This window comes from Leguminivora glycinivorella, chromosome 26, assembly GCF_023078275.1.
Source record: "Leguminivora glycinivorella isolate SPB_JAAS2020 chromosome 26, LegGlyc_1.1, whole genome shotgun sequence".
NCBI lineage: Eukaryota > Metazoa > Arthropoda > Insecta > Lepidoptera > Tortricidae > Leguminivora > Leguminivora glycinivorella.
Window position 1 is genome coordinate 5,180,158 of NC_062996.1, and position 16,555 is coordinate 5,196,712.

General features: G+C 36.0%; 1 protein-coding gene across 1 annotated transcript in view; it reads right to left on the reverse strand.

Annotated features, from left to right (window-relative positions):
* The window catches only part of LOC125240151 (Kv channel-interacting protein 1), a 101,082-nt gene that overhangs the window by 21,141 nt on the left and 63,386 nt on the right, over positions 1–16,555 (reverse strand). The window contains exon 2 of the mRNA XM_048147998.1: positions 7,325–7,901. Coding sequence (XP_048003955.1) covers positions 7,325–7,480 — 156 coding nt within the window. The 5' untranslated portion in view covers positions 7,481–7,901. The remainder of the gene's footprint in view (positions 1–7,324; positions 7,902–16,555) is intronic.

The following is a 16,555-nucleotide window of genomic DNA, read 5'->3' on the forward strand; positions in this document are numbered from 1 at the left end:
GGCCATTTTTTTCAAAGTTGTCCACCCCACTTTTTCTTTAGATTTAGAAATTTTTATGTGTTTTCCACTCAGAATCAAAGTTGTCCACCCCACTTTTTCGATTTACAAATTTTTGTGTGCTCGCGAGCTCTTTCAATCCTAATAGCAGAAAAAAAGTGTCCCAAGGTTTTTTCCCATTCCGTTACCACTTTTTCATACATTTTGTATGGCGGTAACGGAATGGAAGGTTCGAAAAAATGTATGGAAATCTTGGGACATTTTTTTTCTCTTATCAGGGTCGAATGAGCTCTCGATTCTGAGTATGAATCGCGTAAAAAATACCCATGTTACAAAAAAAGTGGGGTAACAAACATTAAAACAATTTGAACAATCCAGACGAATTGATAAACCCGCTCCTTTTGAGTTTTGGAAGTCAGTTTTAAAAAAACGCGAAATTCAAATATGTATTTTCTATGGACGGTAAGTCTTCGCCCCAACATTTTTCAACTTTCGTCTTTTTTTTACAAAATTTGCTTGACTTCTGCAATTTTATGATGTAAATTGTATTACAAAATAAATAAATCTATATCTAACGGTTAGAGGGCACAGCTTTTCTTTTTTTATTTTGATATTTTTCGCGAATTTTAGGTCAATTGTACTCAGATTCACTAGCATTTTCTGTCCCAATATGAGACAAGAAGTTATTTACATCTTTGTTACTTTCCTCTTTTGTTACCATACAAAATGTATGGATAATGAAGAATGTAAGAATACCTATGACGATTTAAAAAATTGTATCAAAAATATCACATACCGTAAAAGTGAAAAAAAAAAGAAACGCTCGGCAACCCTGTGACCCACCCTGTGTATCTACGTTACCTGCATCCCTGTATACAAAAGCCCGACAATGTTATTTGAAAAATGAACTGCCGTTTAGGAAAAATGGCTCCGTTTTGATGTATCGCGCTAGTTTGTTACCTGTCGGCCGCTCGTGACGTGCCAAGATTAAACTGTAGCAGAGCGGAAAGTATTATGTACCTACTAGCTTTTACCCGCGGCTTCGCTCGCGTTAGAAAGAGACAAAAATAGCCTATGTCACTCTCTATCCCTTCAAATATCTCTACTTAAAAGATCACGTCAATTCGTCGCTCCGTTTTGCCGTGAAAGACGGACAAACAAACAGACACACACAGTTTCCCATTTATAATATTAGTATGGATTAACAAATTTGAATTGAATATTGCACCTACAAAATATAGCATTCAGAAAATAATACCACCACCCTATCTCGTGTGAGGTACAGCGGGGCAAATCTCGACTGGGGGGCAATTGTAACTGATCCATTTTTTCCATTATTACACTATGATGTGAATGTGCGTTCTACATGTATCCACTGAATACGCCTACCGTATATAACCGGTGGATACTCTATTTAATAATGCAAACATTGTAAAACATGGAAAAAATTGATCAGTTACATTTGCCCCCAGTCGCAATTTGCCCCACTAAGTTACCTACCTAAGTTATAATAGTATTTAACAGGTGGAGCTAAAAAAATGATAAGCGATTCTTAGGTATGAAGATTGTAAATTCAATATAAATCATCATTGCTGTAGGCAAAGACATATATAGCTCCGTATAGCATAAAGTCTAAAAAAAAACGTACCTCAGTACCATACAGAAAAAGGTACGGTTGCCTAGATGGCATTACACCTTTGGGGTACGCTCAGCTAAATGGAGCTAATATTAATAATATTTGACATTTTAAAACATATCAAGCTAAATATACGGGCCAAATTGTCAAAACTTAGGTTCAAAAGTTTTAAGCCTGTGTCGAGAGATGGCAGTCTATGCACTGTGATTACACATTTTACTTCGACAGTAACTCTCTATAATACGCGATCCTCTTTGGTAGCAATACACCGAAAAGAAGTTTCCAAAATTGCGAATGTACACTCCTTTTTGCTGTGTACTTAACACAGCAAAAGGGAGTGTACAAGTTTCAAATGGGATGGCAACGCGCATGTGACTCTCCTTGGGTTGCAGGCGTCCATAGGTTACGATGACCGCTTTCCATCAGGCGGACCGTATGCTTGTTTGCCACCGATGTATTATTAATAAGAAATGTTTTCACAGAAAGTTCTGGGTATTATTCTTCGCGTTTGGTGAGTTATACCTATTTTCTATTTTTTCTATAGCATTTGGTGAGTTTATAAATAAACGCCAGTGTTTAACCCAATCATCAAATGAAGCGTTCGTCAACTATTGAGAACATTGTGTAATATACATTCTAATCTTCAAATTCGTATCAAAAAAATAACCAAATGCTAAAATCCGATTCAGCCTCCAGCTTTAGATCGCACATAAACCCGCAGTAAGCGGTCGTAACCGCGGCCCGAACGCATTCGCAATTTATAATAATAGTAAACTGCTGTGCAGTCAACATTAACGGAATAATGGACCTTTGTTATGGTTCAATAGTTAAACCGCTGGTATAACATGGCTGTAGGCACTGGTTCCACCGAATGAGCATTTCTTTTTTTCCCGTGATTTTTATGGAATATGATATTTTTGAGCATTTTTGCGAGAAGAAATCACCAAAAATATTTTTTCTAAGTTAGGTTTTTATGTTTGTCCTACTCAGAATCACGAGCCCTTTCGATCTAGGACAAAAAATAAGATACAAAAATGGTCCCAAAATTTTCTATTATTTTGCAAACTTTCCACTTTGTAACCACTTTGTACAAAGTGTTTGAAAAATAGTAACGAAGTGGAAAAATTAAATTTGAAACTTTTTCTGCCTAGTAGCTTGGAAAGGGCTCGTGATTCTGAAAAGGAAAACATTAAATTTACCTATTTTACAAAAAAAGTTTTTGAATCTTTTTTGGTGAAAATGCCCTTTTGAAAAAATTATGGTATTTCTGACTCAGAATCACGAGTTTTTTCAATCCTAATAGGTAAAAAATTGTCCTGAATACGTTTTTTTCTTATTTTGTTACCATTTTCCGTACATATTGTCGTTTTGTGTGTGCCACGCGAGTGTGGATTCGGTATGCAGAAAGTTGCGTTGCGCTGCAACGCCCGCGCGAGTGTGGAGGGCGCTTAAGACGATAAATTGTTCGCCCACATTATTTTAATTTGCCACTATTTCCTGGTGAGGGAAATTGCTTGCCAGAATATAGGCATTAACAATTTTTTCAGTACAGGGGGCCGATTTTTGAGTCTCACGGCGTTCGAATTCAAAAATTGTCACTGAAAATAATAGGCAATTCACCGTTTTCAACCGGTATTTTAGTGACAGTGAGACTCAAAAATCGGCCCCCAGATGGTGCTTTTTCACCGCATTATTGCGCAAAGTGCTTCATTTCTTGGCAGGTCGAAACTTCAGAGGGCCTTCTGTACTGCAAAACTTCGTACAATACAAGATGCGAAAAGAAAAATCATAACTCGTGCCGATTAAAAGACTCCCTTCGGTCGTGTTTTAATTTATCGCCGCTCGTTATCGGGCTTTGTCTGTCTGTCTTTGTCTTTGTTCGGACTAGTCAAATCAGCTACTTTTTAAGAACTGTCAAAACGATTTGCTAATATGGAATTACTATGAAATACCAAGGAGTGACGTCACGGTCAATTCATTTACTTCATATCTTTCTCTTTGACTTATTACATAGAAATTGTTTTTCAAAATAACTACTGTCCATATTTTTCTTCTAACTACGTGGTGCTTTATTTCGTGCACTGCATTAAAATATTTCATTTTTAGTGTAGGAAACTAGCCTTTTATCCAATTCGTAATTTCGTACTAAAATGAAAATGCATTCACATTTGTTAAAACAGCCGTCAACAAACACGGGAGTATAAAGAACCTTTCGTTAGCGAACGCTATATAAAGAACCTTTTAAAACAACGTGTGGAGTGACAGCTGACGTGCTTCCGGCGGAACCGGATGGGCTACTAATGGTTCTCGACGGGAAATCGGGAGACATGTTCAAAGTTTTGGCAAAAGTCGATCAATGATGCCAAAAATTGTGATAGATATAGGAAACTTGCCTGTACCTAGTTAGCCCATACAACCATTTCAGTCGCAAAATCTTCAAATCAGTAACTAACTGTCAAATGTGACATAACGCGTGGTAACGGCGTGCAAACAATGCGACCGTATTGATACAATAACAAAATGTAGTCGTCGTGTGCACTCGTTACGGTAACAAAATGTGTACGAATTTGTGGCTGTCAATGTCACTGTCAGAATGACTTTTAACGACACTTTATTAGTCGACGTTTGCACACATAACGGTAACAACATGTGGACGAATTTGTGGCTGTCATTGTCACTGTCAGAACGGTTTCTGACAGTGACATTGACAGAATTTGTACACACATGTGTAGGTCTGATTACCGAACTGCTCCTAAACCACTGTATCCGCAAATGACAATCTGAAATACGAAGGTTTCTCAAACTGTCTTGTGAAGTTGTGGACTGGTTGCTTTGAATCATTTAAATATGAGCGAATTAATTTAATAATAAACGACGACGACCATTTAAGCACTCTTCGACATTTTATAGAAATGTGGGAAAGTTAAGAAAAGTGCAGAATGATAATACAAATAGATAAGCACTTTATAGTTACTTAATGTATTAAACATATAATTTTTAATTCTTATTGATAAAAATGAAGTGTAGTGTTGCTTTACACAATAAAAGTAGGAATCAAATGAAATAGAGTATTTACTGTGATATTAATAGAATTTCTGTTGCGCAATGATAGTTTTTTTCAGTACAGATGCTGCTTTTTTTAACGCAGTAGTGCGAGCAAATCAAGCAATGATTCATTTCTTGTCTGGTCGAAACTCTTAGCTTAGATTTAGGTACTGAAAATCGTCGTACGATACACGTGCGAAAAGGACATTCACAACTCGTGTCGATTTAAAACACTCCCTTCGTTCGTGTATTAATTTATTGCTACTCGTATCGATTTTCCTCTTTTCCGCACTCGTATCTACAAGTATTTTGTTTGGGTTACAAAAAAAACACATTATTTACTCTACTACGTTTTATTTATGTCTCTTTAACATTACAAATTTGTAGACACTTATCTATACAAAAATCTTGACAAAAGAAGTACAGATCGCTGAAATGAATGTTGATAGTAATATTAATGAAGACTACTTCAACAAGTGTCAATTGTGAAATGCCGCACAATACTAGTTGCTCTATAGAAGACCATAATAATATGATCCCCGATCCTTTACAACCCAGCAGCTCGGTACGCACGTTACAATTTTTTTTAATCTTCTTTAGTGAGGGCAACTGAGTACGACGGCATATTTAATTGTTTATAAAGTTTGAGGATACCTGAAAAAAATGAATACAAGAAGCCATTCTGCTTTCGGTCACGCGTGTACGCTGCGACCATTTTGCGACCGTTTGTTGACCGTTTGGTGACCGTTTGGCGACTGTTTTTTACATGGAATATTACCGTCTTAATCCATATTTTAACAACTTTATTGGTTTTCTAGGCATTATTTTTATTATTTCAGTATAGTATATGCACCAGAGCACTAAAACTTCACCAATCAATATACATAACACGCAAACACCGAGTAGTCAATAATATTATTACTGGTTAAACTGAGGTAAATTGATGGCGCGTTGATAAATTTAGACTTATTTTATGAAATCACTCGAGCAATTTAATTGGCCATGGTAATTAGCCCACATTATATTACAAATGCAAACAATATTTATCTTTAACAAATTCTTACGCCATTACATTTTAATGTCAAATGATTTTATTTCTTTTTTACTTTGACGTCTCTGACAGTCGCCATTTGAAAAGAATGAAATGAACGAATGATTTTGGGAAAGTAGTCGCCAAACGGTAACAATGTGTGCACGCGTAGTGCACACTTCTGTCACTTCTGTGACCATTTGTGCCTGTTACCAATCGTCCCCATTTGGGTCGCCGCGACTAAACGTCGACCGTACTGCGACTAAGCATTGAGATCCGAAGACCTGTGTGTACACAAAATAGGAGGATTTGCGTAGGAACGGCGACCGATTGTGGTTATATGGGAGGCCAGGCCTATGTCACACGCTCGCGGTCGCGCGTTATGTACCTACCCGCTACTCTAGCAGTTGCTTCTAGGTAACAAGTGGCACTTACCCACTATTCTTCTGAGTTTTACATAGCTTATTAGTATTTAGCTAAATAAAGGGTAGGTATTTGTCGTTTTGCTGGCAAGTGAAGGATCTGTTATGTTAGTAACTTATTAATAATCTGTGCTTAGGCCTACGACTCTTCGTAGCGCTGCTACGAATATATGCTACGCCGTAACTTATTCTAGAGGTGTATTCCTAACTTGTAACATAACAAACATTAATCGTCGACATGAATTGTTCTCTTTTTATCCAGATAACAGCAATGGATAACAAATGTGTGTACAAACAATGTCGTAATTTATTTTTATTATACATTTAACGATAACGACTCAAAAGAGTTTGGCAATAAAATATGTTTTGTACTTATAAAAATTGGGGTTCGCCCGTATGACGTCAGTGGAGGTTTCAACAACAACAAGCATGAGTGACATAGACTCCAGGATGCAGTAACTAAACGCTCGAAATTTCATCGTTGCGTTTAACGTCTACTTAATGTTTTCTTTATTAAAAATCGCAAATGACCGTTTTGAATTGAAGCTCGACATTTTTGTGTTAAGGGCGCCATAGGCATTTTTTTGAAAATCTACCCTGTGTCTCTTAAAATGCCTTAGTGATTATAAATTGCTATTATTGATTTTTGCCAATTTTTTGAAAACGAGCCTTCACCGGCGCGCATCGTGCTCTGAATGTCGGTATGGAGTTAGACTTAATGTTTTCTTTATTAAAAATCGCAAATGACCGTTTTGAATTGAAGCTCGACATTTTTGTGTTATTGCTGCAAGTTTTGAGACAGAAGTATATGCCAGAAGGGGATGCAGATATTTGCCACTCACTCTTACCTATAGTTGCGTCTCAACACTTGCAACAATAACTTGCTGGTCTAAACTCAGCTTTAGCGCGCCGAAGAGAGTCACTGAGTATCAGGAGCGCCGCATCTCGCCAAGCATCTCAGAAAGCGTGCACCAGGCGGGCAAGTATGGTCGCGTGATAAACGATATAACGTCAGACCGTCCCTATCGCACTTACAAATAGACAATAGTCAAAAAGGACGGCAGCCTGCCCTCCGGCCCCGATCAGGACGGCCAGATGTTTTATTATTTATCGCGCGACCATCCTTATACGCCAGATCTGACGATAAATTGACAGTATTGAGGTTGAAAAGACTAAAAACAAAATGCGACTCACCGTTTTGAATCCCCGATACATGACTCGTATTTCCTGCTTCGAAAACTTGGTCTGCCGACACAGCTCCTCCAACGCCACGGGAATTGGTTTCGGCGTCCGCGTTGGTTCCAACTCGTACGCGTGCTCTTCCACCGGAGATTCCGGGGGCGTCGCCATTTTTTTTTTTTTTTTTTATTCACTCATAAACGGGAATTTAGGAGATTTGCTTAGGAAAAGTCTCTTCTTGATTTAAAAGAGGTTTTTTTTAAATATCGCTTGATAAAGAAGCAAAAAAAGTCTCTTGCTTGACTTAAAAGAGAATTTTATAAGTATTTTTTACATGTAAAAGCAATGGCGGAAAATCCACACTGAAAACTTGTATGTGATAAAATGTATTTAAAAATCTCATAAAATAAGCTCAACAGGGACAAATACACAACGTCTGTTGCTTTTAAATTTAAAACATTGTGAGAGTAAAGTGAGAAAAGAGCGAGGTACCGTGGTAACGCGTTAGGTATTTTATATGGTAAAGTTTAACATTTTGGCGATGAATTGACAGTTTTGAGGTCACGCTGGATGGTTGTAGGGCAGGAACGTTCTGAAACAAGAGAGATTTTAATTAAATTAATTTTGGTTTATATTCTTTATACGCTCGAATGAAATAGATTTAACAAATTGTGATAAATGTTATACGTCTCAGTTGGTAAAATATAACAAACTTGTTTTGATATCCTTAAATCCTTATATTTATGTATTTACAAAAAAATACAGTTAGGCCAGGGATTTATATCAATAATTATAGACAGAATACCGCATTTGGTCCCATTTACTGACAATATTGGTTTGCCAGAGTATATGTAAGTACTCATTAAATTCGACAGCTTCCGTCCTGTAAACTTTGGTAAACTCACTACGTCAATTGAAAAACGCTTGGCAAAAATCAAATTGCAAGCAATTCTGTTCATTTTCATAATTGAGAGACATAAAAATATCTCCAACTCTGCGGTGTAACGAATAGCTACGAAAACTAATTTAATTGAAAACTATTACGATTCCTCGCGGAAATTGGCCGGACGCCATTTTTGCGCGCGAAAGTTGTGAATTATGGTTAGCGGTGTTGCCAATGTGAAAAAAGTTTCATTATTAAACGGGTGATTTTATTCATAGTAATTTATGGCTAGATTGAAGATAAGATAAGATAATCATTTATTGTGAACCATGGTTACAAAGTTGTTTCATGCATATAAGTACATAGGATCACATGGCACTCTGGTAGGGTATGGCAATTCTTAATACATAGATAGATAGATAGATAGATAGATAAAAATCTTTATTCTTCTCATTATTACATGGCTCTAATGGCAAACAATTTTGAAATTTATGTATACATACATCGTTATTATTTAAAAGTAAAGTTAAGTAAATAGAACATGCAGAATTAAAGTTATATGTAATTGGTAACATGCATTAAACTAAACCCTAAACGTATACAAACAGACACTGTAAGGTATAAAAATAAATTGAGCCATGTGATGGTGCGAAGAAGAGGCGCTGACTCAGCATCAAGCTACGGAGACCCGCAGCGCTGGTATTCTGTCAGAACCGAAAGAGTAGTGACGCTAGGTGTGCTGCACAGAGTGAACCACAAGCCGACTTCATCTGCTCGATAGGTATAAGACTGGAGGTGTGGTATTTATTTAAGGAGATAGGGCAAAAATTGGATATGACTAGGCATTTATTTATCTTAAGTATTTATGTATATATTATCTAGGTTAGGTGTAGTTTTGTAGTGGTGCAGGCGGTTTACATTGTAAGTAAAAGGCTATATATAAAAAAGGTTTATATCAATAAAGTTTCAAGTTCAAGACCATAGTTTTTGTAGTGTAAAGATGTGCAATTTGAGTTTTTGTTTAAAATACGGTTTAGACTTAATTCTGCGTATTGGTGGTGGAATATTGTTCCAACACTTCGTCGCTTGGTACTTGAAACTTCCGCGAAAAGATTGAGTTTTGTGAGATGGGATGGCTAAGACTAAAGCACGATTCGCTCTGATTTCATGGGATGAAGAGCAGAAGGCTAACTTTCTGTGAAGGTACTTTGGGGTTTTTAAATTTATGACATCGAACATTAAACAAGAAAGTAGAAGATCGTAGCGAGATGAAATCTTTAAAATGTTTGCGTTATTTAGAAATGGTGTCACATGTGTACGTGGTGGAATTTTAAAAGCAAACCTAGCGCAGGCATTTTGCACTCTCTGAAGGAGACGTCGTGACCGTTCGAGAAGACATGGCCAGTAGGTAGTTAGACAGTAGTTTATTTTAGATAGAATGAGGGCCTCACAAAGTCTCATTCTCAGATCCACGCTAAGGAAGTCGCGGAAATTGTAGAGAACCTTCAATCGATAGAAACAATTACGGGCTAATTCGATAACGTGCTTTTCAAAACGTAGGTTACTATCGACAAGGAGCCCCAAATTACGCGCCTCGGTGACACATGCGACATTGACATTTTCAATTGCGATTTTAGGATTACACTCTGCAATTTTTTCAATTTGTTTATTTGATCCTAAAATCATAAATTTAGACTTAAGTGGGTTAAGAACCAAACAATTTTTGGTGGCCCATGCATTGACCCGTTCTAGATCCTTATTAATTTTTGATACCGCTTGAGATGTATCAGATGGTTTAAAAGACAAATGCATTTGGAGGTCATCAGCGTATAAATGAAATTTACAGTGTTTAATACACTGAGTGATATCCGCGCTATATAAAATAAAAAGAAGAGGACCCAAAATAGATCCCTGAGGAACACCTCTTTTTATGGGGATAGGGTCTGATAAAGAACAGTTACCATCACTCCGCGAGATTTTTACCAACTGCCGACGATTTTCGAAGTAACTATTAAACCACTGTATAGCAGAATTATCAAATCCGTAATATTTCAATTTTGATAACAATAAAGACACGTTTATGCAGTCGAAAGCCCTCGAAAAATCCAGTAGTACATACTATTTAAAGTTAATTACTAATTAGGCTTAAGTATTATAAATGTGTCTCTTCCATATACTCTTGGATAGAGTAATATGCCTTTTTCAATAGTAAATCCTTGAGCTTAGTAAATAGGGAAGTTTTCTCTACACATTTTATGAAGTTATATCTTGATTTCATTAATCATTAATAATATTTCGTATATATATACCTATGAATAGAAATCTGCAAAATTAATGACTAAATTAATTTAACCGTGAAATCCTATTAAGAAGGTTATGTAGTATAGTCACCGGCAATAACATTACACAAAAATAAAACCGCAAAAATACCTGGCACAATCTTATTTTTAGAGCCATAAGAACGTGTCAGATATTTATGCAGCCTTCTTTTTGTACGATGTTATTGCCGGTGACTATTCATATACGTTCGTGTAAATGGCATGGCAGATTAAACCAGAAATATGCAGTCTTATTATGACCCTATGGAAAAGCAGCCTAATATTTTGAAGAAAGGAAAAAAGGTAAGTTGAAATCAAGGATTTTTTTATAGGATTTACATACTTCATACTTACAATGGTACCACGATTTTTTAGCGCTATATCGATATATCAGATGATGCCTACAAATTTATTTGCTCCAAAATGTGTATTGACGTGATATCATGATTTTAATATAAATAAATAATTTTGTATGTAATTAGTTTTTATAAAAAATAAGAACACGCAAAAATATTTGGGGAAAATATGATTTTGGCCACTTCCAGGCTGCGGACAGCGCCATCTAGTTTTAAGCCTAAAAGATCCATACATTCAGGGGTACGCCTTTTTAGTATGGGCTTTATATACGATAATTTAATTTCATGCTCTTCATCACTTTTCACTTCCACTTGTTTCACTTGTTTTCACTTCTCAATGCTGGCACAACAAAAGAGCAGCTTCTTTTGTTTTCTAAGAGGCAAAGCAAATTGTGTTGCCAGACGAAAAAAGCAATTTTGCGCTGTAAAACGCTATAACGTGATAAGAATCTGATCGTTCCTCGTCATAAAGTAATTTAGTCACGGAAAAACGTAAATATACGTAGGTTTATATAGCTTAATTGTTATTTAACGTATTCATGACACGAAGGTTGAAAGTTCGGGGAAATATCTTAAAAAAAAATTGTATGCAAATCTGACACTGACAGGTCTGTCAGTTTGAAGTCAAATTGCATTTGACGGTGCGTTTAGTTTCCAAGCATTGATTTAACGAGGTTAAAAATCATAAAAAAAAAAAAATCATAAATATTTTATTTTCATAGGGCACAGTCTTGTAGGCATACAAAATTCATAATCTTAAGACCTGAGAAAACCTAATCTTGAATTAAAAATTCATAATCTTATGTAACCTGTCAGTTCAAACTGACAGAATTTTCAGATTGAACTGACAGATTGCATACAAGTCTTTTTAAGATTATGAATGTTTAAGACTGTCTGTAGCGTGCCTTTTAACTTTAAATCGTTTGTAAGTCATTTGATGGCGGCAACTTATATTACTTATAGTGTCATATATAAAAAAGTAGATTTAATTTGATTTTTCTTGAAGAATACTCTCCCATGGTCTAGTTAACCATGGTCATGGTCAGTTTTTTTTACGTAGATACTTTAATATGTGGCTTACCGTCACAAAAGAGTCCTCACAATTCAAGGATCTAAATATAAATCCTATCACATACAATTCCAACACGAAGTTCAATAAAATAGTCCTTACTGCTCGTGAGGCATACGGATCACGGATCCTTCTTTAGTAAAAAGCCATATTTTCACTAAGCGTACGACGTACGCTTCCAATATCTCCCTGCAAGTCATAAGCATGAATGGGATCGTAAAAGCAACCTTTTTTAATAAAAATCTGGCAACACATGTCAGTAAAGGTGGAGTAAAGCGGCAAGTTTTTGAAATCGATTCAGTATTGCATTTCTGTTTATTTTTATTTCAGACACGATTGGAAGGCCGACACAATAACAAGACGCCTATTAGCGCCATCCGAGAGTTTACTCTTGCGTTTTGTCACAAATTATATATAACAAGATTATACTATCCCATACATTAAAATGCGACCGCCTAAGACCGCGCTTACACTCCACCACACATAGATGGCGCCACAAAAAAAATGTCTTGTAGCTTTCGATTATACTTGTAGATGGCGTTAAGTGTCACTTTTGACATAGATTTACGGCTCGGAATTGACACTTAATGCCAATCTACAAATAATCCGTGGCAACAAGGCATTTTTTGTGGCGCCATCTATGTGTGGTGGAGTGTAAGCGCGTTCGTAGACGGTCGCATTTTAATGTATGGGATGGTATGATCTTGTTATATTTAATTTATGGTTTTGTACAAATTAGCTTACAGCCTGGTAAAAAAAGTATAATTTAACCCATAAATGCATTTTTGACTCTATTGATAGCATGTCAATATTCAAATCTGAATAAATATTTGTCAAAGTCATGCATTTAAGGGTTAAAAAGTAGCAATACTGTAGAGTTGTCCCTTGGTTTATATATTTTTGCTAGACCGTAGCGTCATGAATATTTGCAGTGAAATTTTGCTGTGACGTCAGTCATCCGTGACCACAGCGTGCAACGGATTTAAGGGGAAAAAATGATGACCGCTATGCATATCATACCGAACAATGTGCCTGGCCTGGTAGAATACCAAGGTTTTGTCTGAAGGCATTTATGCCACCGAAACTAAATTAGTGAATGAGTGACTCATAATAGTCATAATTTTGTTAATTAAGTCAACTATTAGTCATAATACTTAAGTAAATAACTAAATGGGCTTTAGTCATAAAAATAAATTATAGTCATATTTATATGCCAGTGCCAGATCTTTATTAATTAGGGCCACTTGCACCAGCCGCATAACTCAAGGTTAGTAGACTGTCAACTGTCAAATTCTATATAAAATGGTGGGTTAACCTCGGGTTAACCCTCCATTTTCGGTGGTGCAAGTGACCCTTATAGTTCTTAATAGATACCGTTTGTTCCCAACTAAATTTATTTTAATTATTCTTTCTCGGCCGGATACAGAAATAACACTTAAAAATCCATTCCATGAACTGAACATCCTGATTTGTTTTTCATACCACCCCCTCGGCAGCCATTTTGCGCTTGCCATTAAACTTCGTTTTATCTGTGGTTAAAAAAAAAGTTACGACTTTTTCGGTCACGATTTATGATTTATGGTTTAGTTGGCGCCAGCGTGGGTATTTTTGACGTTTTATGAAGTGGAAAAACCACGGAAAAGCTGAGTATTTTACAATAAAGTAAGATTACGCTTTCTGCTTTCTTTTCGAGGTAGTAAGGGCCGGGTGTAAAATAATAAGAATATATTAATTGAAGTCTATTTATGTTAATAATTTTTTTTTCTACTCTTTATTACCGATTAAATTTCACCGTTTATACAATACGAGTAGGTGACTTAAACAAAGACAATATATTCTCCCCTTAGCCTTGGTAGTAGAGAATTGTTATCGATTATTCTACCATTGTCATTTTTCCTTCTCCTTGCACCGTTTTCACATGTCTCTGTTTAGCCCGATGGTTGACTGGTAGAGAATGCCACTAGGCATTAAGTCCGCCATTTGTACATTTTTATTTTGTTTGTGCAATAATGTTTAAATAAATAAATGCCTTAACATTAAGTACACCTTTTTGAACTTTTTTTCTGTTCTTCAAAAAAAAAAAAAAGATAACATCCCTTTTATGTAAAGCGTTATTAAATGTGAGTGAGTTTAGTAAACGTTCCACTTTGACTTTGTCGATTGCTATAGAACCATTTTATCAGTTTATTCATATAAATATACAAGCAAATCTCGTCTTTATGGTAAGCGACGAAGTGGAACGTTTTGAAAAGTAACACAAATTGGATTCCATAACCCTGTGAAAAAAGATAGTCATAAACAAAACACAATCTGCAATGTAGCTAAAAGTACAATGCGATGTTGCAAATGAAACATTTCACGCTATTTTATTTACAAAGAGGACGCGAGCGATACAAACTGTCTCTTGCGAACAAATTTATACGGTTTAAAGTTAAATAAGGCCGGAAATGGATAGAGACGGACATGCGACCAGGCCGTTTCCGTTTAAAAAGCTTTTATTTAACTTACCATGGTTGTTGCTCGAGTCTTAATTTGGCTCAAATCTTGCACGCCAAATAAGACGCACAGTAACAGTTCAATCACTAGTTTCAAATTAATTAGAGTCTGGCTAATGAAAGTTGATCCCGAAAAAACGTGGCAATTTAAAAAAAATTGGAGCTGGCAACACATTGATATAACATGGTTTCTTTTTTATTATTTCTAATTTATTTACAGCACTTACTTTACTAATTTTTATGGTGTTATTCATTATTTATAGATTTAGCTGTTAACTTTTACCGAAATTCGTTAAAGTGACAGTCACACTGACAGATGACAATCGATGATATGACATCCAGAGTTGCTGTTTAAAAAAAATACTAGGTTCAACTTTCATTAGCCAGACTCTATAACATTTCACCTAAATAATGACAGTCAAGGTAACGTATTAAATATAGTCGCGGACACAGGCCAAAAATATGTATACTCGACTTTATTGCGAATATGTTAAGGTAGTGGATACATATTTTTGGCACTGTGTCCGCAACTATATTTAATACCTTTGTACTGTAGTTTTATTCGTGATATAATTGGCGCCCAACGTGGGGCGCACACTATTATCACATCTCGGACACTGGCGATCAAATATATATGAAAGAATAGCGTTCCTAGCACACATTCTAAGCTCGTGCACGCGTATGCTCGATCAATCAGCGCAAAAGTAGCTCTGTGAGTATATATGAAAGAATAGCGTTCCTAGCATATATTCTAAGCTCGTGTAGGTGCACGCGTACCATGCTTGTGTAAGTGAGATGTGACAGGTCGACTGTTGGCGTTTTTGACAAGCGGTAACTGTGAGGTAACCGAGAGGGGGTGGGCGTCACTTTCAGCGGGGAGCGTGGAGTGGCCATACTGTACGATAGTACTCTTTATTATACTGTGCTATTATTACCTATCAGCGCAAAAGTAGCTCTGTGAGTATATTTGTAAAATCTTCGTACCTAAACCGCTTACTTATTTAGATCAGCGTACTTAATTTTATCGAAGATGGAATGTGTAAAAACATTATATTGTGTAATACGATTTTTTACGTTCGAGTACAGAATAAGACTTTCATTCTGTATATCGTCAGTACTTTGAAAAAATCTCGTATCTCTCACTGCTCCTCAAAGTTAAAACTCAGTAAGTCTATATGTATTCCATACACAGAACTTAATTTAGATAGAAGAAACAAATTCATATATTTGTATAGGGGCCGAGCGTGTCAAATTTTATACTGAAGTTGATTCTTGCCTGTAATTTTAAATATGTCTCAGGCTCTTGATTGTTCATAATTTTTGTGTTGTTGCAATTGAATATCACGTAACGAGGCATTTTTTATGTTTTGGTTGACTTCAACTTACAAAAATTGACGCCCGAAAGCTGCAAGCTGCGAGTAAAGACGGACAACTCAGTGGATTTCACCGAGTTCATTTGACACGCTAAGTAGATACGTTTGCTTGATCTAGTGATTCCATACATACTTACTACAATTTTCTTTTCATTGACAGACGAAGATACAAGTTTTTTTTTAAAGTAGTGACGATATGTGTCAATACTGTCAATAAATCGTTTTCAATAATTAGTAGGAATATACAGAGCAGCAAAAATCATTTTATTGAAAATGATTAAGTATTGACTTAGTAGGTATGTTCAGCCTGGCAAAAATTAATTTTCAATACTTAGTAGGTATACACAGAGGTAGAGACTGGCAAAAAAAGAGTGATGGAACTATTTTTTTTATCATAGCGACACTGACTGGTCTCATACAAAACTTACTTTTATTATTTAAACAGTGGCGCTCCTATTATTTGCTACTCTATTTTTTGCCAGGCCGTACGGAATACAACCATGTTAGCTGGAGCATGTAAGTAGGTATGAAAATCATTACTTTCAAACTGTTATTTTTGGCTTCCAGAACTCATAAAATCTTTCACAACCAGTAAAACTTAACGACATTACCTCGTTACGTTTTTATAGCAATAATTTCATATTTACATCTTATTAACAATGTAGCTTGGGCACCCTCAATTTATTACGATACATGTGCGAAATAGTTCGAAATGCGTGGCGATAAATTAAACACGACCACAGAACTTTTAA